Source organism: Macadamia integrifolia, chromosome 4 (genome assembly GCF_013358625.1).
Source record: "Macadamia integrifolia cultivar HAES 741 chromosome 4, SCU_Mint_v3, whole genome shotgun sequence".
Classification (NCBI taxonomy): Eukaryota; Viridiplantae; Streptophyta; class Magnoliopsida; order Proteales; family Proteaceae; genus Macadamia; species Macadamia integrifolia.
In genome coordinates, this window is record NC_056560.1 from 13810806 (window position 1) to 13817507 (window position 6702).

General features: G+C 40.6%; 1 protein-coding gene across 1 annotated transcript; it reads left to right on the forward strand.

Moving 5' to 3' along the window:
- Window positions 1–230: 230 nt before the first annotated feature.
- On the forward strand, window positions 231–3017 carry LOC122075442 (protein EDS1-like). Its single transcript, XM_042640472.1, has 3 exons — window positions 231–952; window positions 1071–1814; window positions 1904–3017. The coding sequence occupies exons 1-3, from the start codon at window positions 596–598 to the stop codon at window positions 2687–2689; spliced, it is 1887 nt and encodes a 628-aa protein (XP_042496406.1). The 5' UTR covers window positions 231–595; the 3' UTR covers window positions 2690–3017.
- The last annotated feature ends 3685 nt before the right edge of the window (window positions 3018–6702 follow it).

Genomic DNA, 6702 nt, shown 5'->3' on the forward strand with positions numbered 1-6702 from the left:
CGATTGACTTTGGATGTTGGCACCGGTAAAGTCATTCGAGGGATACGCCACAACTCCCCCTAACCCTGCGTCATTAAAATGCCTATAACGTATCAGATAAGGAGAATAGGCATCTATGGGCATTTTTTGCCATTATGTTAGGCAGGTGATATCGTTCAGGTTCTCACCGGGTGAGGCAATAACTTGGTGGGAAAGATGTCTTCAGCCACTGCGAGAGTTTTTTTGGGACGCGGCACCTCACCGCTCACTGTAGAGGATGTGGATTCATAGCTTTGCTACAAATATAGATATACCCTCGGTCATGAAGTGGGTCGGAGCCGATCCCCATTGATCAATGCACAGAGCTGGTGTAGATGATAGATACTGAACTAGAGCACAGAATATCAAACATGACCAAGCTTTTACCTCTCGTCAATTGGAAATCCTTTTCTAATGGACACTTGCAGAAGACTTGCAATGAAACTTCCGGGAAGGGCGGGCGAGGGACAATTACCGACGAACGACAGTTATATAAAGGTTATTCCTCCAATGCTCTTTCTCACGATCAGACACTTCGTGGCAAAGGCAGCTCAATCGAATCAAGGAGGCTCTAGGGATGGAGAGTGATCTGGTTAAGAAAACCTTCTCTATAGCCAAAGCAGCTCAATCCAATCAAAATCGATCTTACCATTCTGAGAATTACTCTTCTTACTTCATCATCGCCTTCCATGGATCGGGGACGACTATCGGAGACTGGTACTCTGGCAAACCTTTTGGAGAGACATCCGTTGGTCTGAAGAAACTCTTCCCTTTCCTCAAAAGTATTGGCAACGATGAAATCGCCGTTGTTAATGGCAAATTCCTCCAGCAATTCAAGGATCTTTTAAAACCAGATGCTCTAAATGAAGAATTTCGTTTGAGCGATGAGCCAGGACTGGAACATCTTTTAAAAGACTCGAAACTCAGCAACAAGGTACGGTTGATTGTCTTGATTCTGTTCTTCCATTTTGATCTTCTTAATGACTGCTTGATTGATCCATGAGGAAGAAATCAAATTCCTAATGAACATTTGTTTCTTCAAAAATTTTCAGCTGGAACGAGCTGTGAGGGAAGGGAAGAAAGTAGTATTTACAGGATACTCATCTGGAGGTCCTATTGCCATCTTCGCCGCCATATTGTTTCTCCAACAAAACCGCATTCCTCCATTATGTGTGACATATGGATCTCCCCTCGTTGGCGATCAAATCTTTGGCCATGCTCTCCGACGAGAAAACTGGGCACAATACTTTGTACATTATGTCATGAGATATGACATTATCCCACGGGTCTTACTCACCCCTCTTTCTTCTATCAGAGAAGAATGGAAGACCATTCTCCCTTGCTTCGACAATAGCAAACTGGAATCCAAGGCAAAATCTCAGGAGGCATCTTCTTTCTTCTGTGAAGTCGTGAGAAATGCACTGTCCGTTGCAAGCCACACTGCCTGCTCATTCATGGGGTGCACCAACTTGTTACTGCAAACAGTTACTAGCTTCATTGACCTCAGCCCTTATAGGCCTTTCGGGACCTATGTGTTCTGCATGGGACAGGGAAAAATGTTCACCCTCAAGAACCCAGATGCCATTCTTCAATTATTGTTCTATAGTCTTCAATTAGACAATGGGAAGGCAATTGTCGATGTTTCTTGTAAAAGCTTCATAGACCATCTAGGATACCAGACCGAATTCACAGATAACCTGAAAGATGTGATTGATCTTGAGCATCTTTATTTGCAACTTCCTCTGTCCTCTGGAGATGCTAATAGCAGTGAGACTGCAATCAAGGAGCTTGGACTGGTGACTGTTCTTTTTCTTTTCTTTTTTCCTAATTTATTAGGGCCATTAATACATTGCTCATATATTGTGTGCGCTTCCATATTTTGTAGAGCACAAGAGCCATGTTGAGCGTCATTGCAGCTAAAGAATGGGAGAATGAAAAACAGAAAAACCAAGAAAAGATTGACAACAACCGCAACAAGATTGAAGAAGGGCTGAGGAAGCTTCAAGAATATAAAGCCAAAGGTGAGATACGCATGATTGGTTACTACGATGCCTTCAAGTTGCAGACAGATGCAGAGGACTTCCATGCCAATGTGACAAGGCTGGAGCTAGCAGGGATGGGGGATGAAATCATTGAGAAGCTGAAAAGGTATGAATTGCCTGATGGGTTTGAATGCAGGGAGGACTGGGTAGAGTTGGGAACCAGGTTCAGAAACCTCATGGAGCCTCTAGATATAGCCAATTACTATCGACACTCCAAGGATAAAGATACTGGACCTTATATGAGACCAGACGAAGGTAGGCAGCCAAGACCAAAGCGTTATAGATACACACAGAGATGGCTAGAGCATGCTAAAAGGAAGCCGGCAGGTTATTTCTCAGAATCCTGTTTCTGGGCTGAGGTGGAAGACCTCAATATTTGTATTCAGAAAAGCAAACAGAAAGAAAATCTTAATGCTGCCTTTGAAAAGGTGAAAGACAGGGTACTAAAGCTGGAGGATAATTTGTTACAGTGGGTTCAGGATGAGCAGCAGCTACGAGACGTGTTCTTTGGGGAGTCCACCTTTGTCAAGTGGTGGTGGCAACTCCCAGAGGAGCACCGCAGAAAGTCCCGAATCACCACACTCATGAGTGGACATGCAAAAGAATTCTCACCTGCTAAAATGATATAAAAGCTCTATTTGAATTCGGAAGTGAAGGTCTCTGCAGTCTATCTCCTATATCTAATGAGTGCTCATTCTATTTCTGTCTGTAACACTTCTATGCAATCTATAAGTTATATCTGTAAGAATCTAGTGTATTGTTCTGTGTATTAGATATTTGTATGAGGGACTGCAAAAGGTTGTATTGACAAAAGACTATGTTCTGTCTCCCCAAATAGCAGACTTTATCCTCTCTGGTTCACCTTTGCCTGGATGAACGATGGCAGAAGAAGTGTTTGTTTTAACTGGGAAATAAATGTTACTTTGGTTGAAGCCTAGGCTCTGATTGTTAGTACAATCACAGGAGTAAATTACATCCTTCAAACCAAGAAATAATCACACTTTAAAGTTTACAGATCAGTAAAGCAAGATTAATACCCTTTTTCCCTCTCAGCACAGCCTTTGCTTCATTGTAAAATTCTTCTAATCAGTATTCTATAACCAAAAATATCATCTGGAAGTCTCATATTACTGATAGATAAAAAAAATAATATTCGATTGAGATTTCCCACAACATTCACCTTGAGGATTAAGTAAACATGCAAACCTGCATACTGGAAGAACATTAACAGATTTCAATCTTGGAAGCTAGAAACTCAAGTCATATCATGAAAGGAAATGAAAATGATTAATTATAAGAGAGCATATAACCTATAACTGACACTAAATGTAGGATTTTGCAAGAGAAAGAGTTGACATCTTGACTTGCTTTTTTTAAAGCATTAGATGGCATAATTAATTTTCTTCCTTTTATTTATCTATGGGAAAAAATCCCATCGCCTCTCATTGCCAGACTGTTATAAGAATAGGGGAGGAAATGGGAATGGATAAAAGAGTAAGACCCATTCTCTCTTACAATAGCCATTGACTAAATCAGGTGATACCTCCTAACCCTACCCATTCTCTTATTTGGTAGCGAGGGAGGTGGGTTCTGTCTCCACACCTAGTTCCATACAAGGGCCCGGGCAGAAAAAGAAAATCCCACCTTCGTATCATAACCTCAGGTCAACATCAATATACATAAGATTCACTTCAACAACCCTATGACTAGGTCATGTGGAAGACCATTCACTAACTTAGCAACTCTATGGAATGATGTCCCTGACGGATCCAATGGGGACAGCCTCCTTAATTAAATAGAGGGACAGATGCCACGATGAGTAACATCTCCTAGAATGTCAAATCCCATAGGTTGTTTTGCCCTCACCATGAGCTAGCGGCATAATGAGTAGCCTCAGCCCTCGAGCTTATCTCGAGGGGAATTCCACTTTCCACCATCATCTTCTCCACTGATTTGCACCACACCTTCCACACAATCAATCAGAAACAAATATTCCAAGATACAGCTACACTTATCAGACATTCACAAAAACCAGTTAAATATGTATATATATATATATATATATATATATATATGGCTCAAATGTTTAAGGACTAAGCTCATTAGGATACCAAGCATAAGAGGCAAAGGTTTGCATTCTTAGCATCTATTCAAGGTCCAGACTCTCTAAAAACTCTCTCTACCAGTATGCACTGAATAATCACTAACCAATCCTCAAATCTTTTATTTATCATTTCCATACGAGCATAAAAGGCAGAGGTGATGGACGAGCATGGGCTGATCCCTTTCATTTAAAGATTCTGTTAAAAAGTGCCCTCAACATCAAAGCAAGCATTCTGCTACAACCCCCTTGAGTGCAATCTATATCTTATCAATCTGAAAATAGAGAGAGTTAAAAAGACTCTCGCTGTGGCTCCTACAAAGCATCCAGCCATACTCCCATCAATTTCAAGATTTAATTCAAACCAGCAACAATAAGCACCTTCCTAATTTCCCTTGAAACATAAACTTCCTTCTACATCTCCTTCAAGTTCCACTCTGATAACAAATTACTAAATTAAAAATTAATCAATGACAAAAGTCCCAAATCCAACCCTCTAGTCAAACCCAGTGTAGAAAAATTAAACACAAACAGGATGAAAAAGAAAGTATGATCAAAACTCCTAGGTGTTTACTACCCATCAGGCACATTTCAAGCCAACAATGGCAACAATACATGAGACAATCATCAAAAATGAGTAGACAACAATGGGAGTGGCCATTCACGATGACAAGACTTGTAGATTTCAACCAGTATGTTACCACAATAAACATTGGACCAAGTTTTCCTTCGCCGACTATGAAGGGATTCCTTACCTTCACTGCCGTTGGATGGTACTCCTAGGGGCATGAACAACTTCATACAGTAGGGAGGGTGGGAGGGGGGGCGACATGTATGACCGTAGATTTCTTTCACCATAGGTGAAGGAAACGTTTGTCCAAAAACATTTTATCACAACTTCCAAAAACCAAAAAATCAGAGAATCAGAAGTTTCTTGAGATGTTTTGTATCGGCCAGTTGGAACTTCAAACACCATTGAATAACCAGAAGATCACTAAAACAAAGGGTTTCTCTTTTTTTTTCTTTTTCTTTTTTTTTTTTTTGGGGGTGGGGGGGGTGCGATAATTTGATGGATTCTTCAGCCAAATTGCACATGCACTCCAAGGCTATGAGATCAAAAGACTAAGTTTAAAATTGTAACACAATAAAACTACAAATTCAACATTAATATTGAAGAAGTAAGAAATAGTTAAAATTAAAGGGTAAAACTGTTTGTAACAGAGGTGGTCACAACAAATTTTATAACCACCCTTTTCTACCCTTGCCTCCCTCTTTTGAGCAATTTGGAATTGGGAAGGGTAGCACTTTTAGCTTGGCTCAGGCTGAGTTTGGAAAGATGGCTCAATGTAAGCCAAAACCACAAAAAATAATCTCTTAGCCGAAGCCAAAACTTCGTCATCCCCCCTCCTCTTCATCGAATCTAACCAAACCCTGGTGAGGTTTCTGGTGCTGTGTGACGAACCAATCATCAGCCGATCAGCACAGGAATCACTCCCGAATTTCTCCTAGCAACCTTTGATCTAAAGGCTTTTCTGCTTTCTTCTAACAATTCAACTCCAAATTCTCCCAAAGCTCCAACTCAGAAACAATGGCCAGATTTCTCAACCATTCTAAGGAAAGATAACAGAAGTCCCATGTCATCAACATTCCCATCAATATTGGAGATGGAAACACCACTTCTTACAAGACTGTGAAAGTGAGTGCAGTGCTGCAAATGAATCCCACTAAATAAAAGACAATGTCATATAAAAATTCTAATCTTTCCTTTCTTTAGAAAATAATTACCAGTTAGCCATGTTAGAGATACTTGAATTGATTATAGATACCAGTTCTGATGAGCATCTTTTCTTCACATGCTACCAGGGGAACCAACTTGCATCTAAAACAGAGTAAGATCACTGAGAATCATATCTGTATTCTCAGAAAGACTAAAGGTGACTTCTCCTCCCTGATTTTTATAATAAATCAACAAAACCCCCATCATGATCTCTAAAATGGTTACATGGTTTTATGCCCTTCTATATTTCATCAGTTTGTGGTTAGCTTTGTCTCTGAAACAGAAATAGATTTTCTTCCAAACTGAGCTAGGACAGATCAATTATCTACCACTAGGGTCATTTTGACCTTCTATGACATTTCCAATCAGAATCTGACCCAAGGAAGCAGATTTTAAAATTTGTTGCAAGTTGGACAGTGACTTCAGCTGCTTTCTAGGTGCAGATTTTTGTTTTCATAGTTTCTTTTACATTTCGATAGGGATTATTTGGTCAGTCGTAAAGTTGACTCAGAGTCATAGTACGTTCGATTTCCAGTAGGATTATCATGTTTTTGAGATCTATAAAGGGACGTCTGATGCACTGTTCTGGACACCACCGCCAACCCCACCCCTCGCCAATCCCAATTCCCACCACCAGCATTGCTGCTGCCAGCTCCTCCACCTCCGCTGCTTCACCACCATTGCCTGTTCTGCCACAATCCAAGTGTGTGTTCATCTCGTCCATCAGATCTAAATAGTTTTTGTTTGGGTTGGGGGGGGGGGGG

Bases quoted from the DNA above. Each gene is read 5' to 3' on its own strand.
- LOC122075442 (XM_042640472.1), top strand. From the start codon at position 596: ATGGAGAGTGATCTGGTTAAGAAAACCTTCTCTATAGCCAAAGCAGCT. The intron at 953-1,070 runs GTACGGTTGATT...AAAAATTTTCAG, and splicing joins ACTCGAAACTCAGCAACAAG to CTGGAACGAGCTGTGAGGGA. The intron at 1,815-1,903 runs GTGACTGTTCTT...CATATTTTGTAG, and splicing joins CAATCAAGGAGCTTGGACTG to AGCACAAGAGCCATGTTGAG.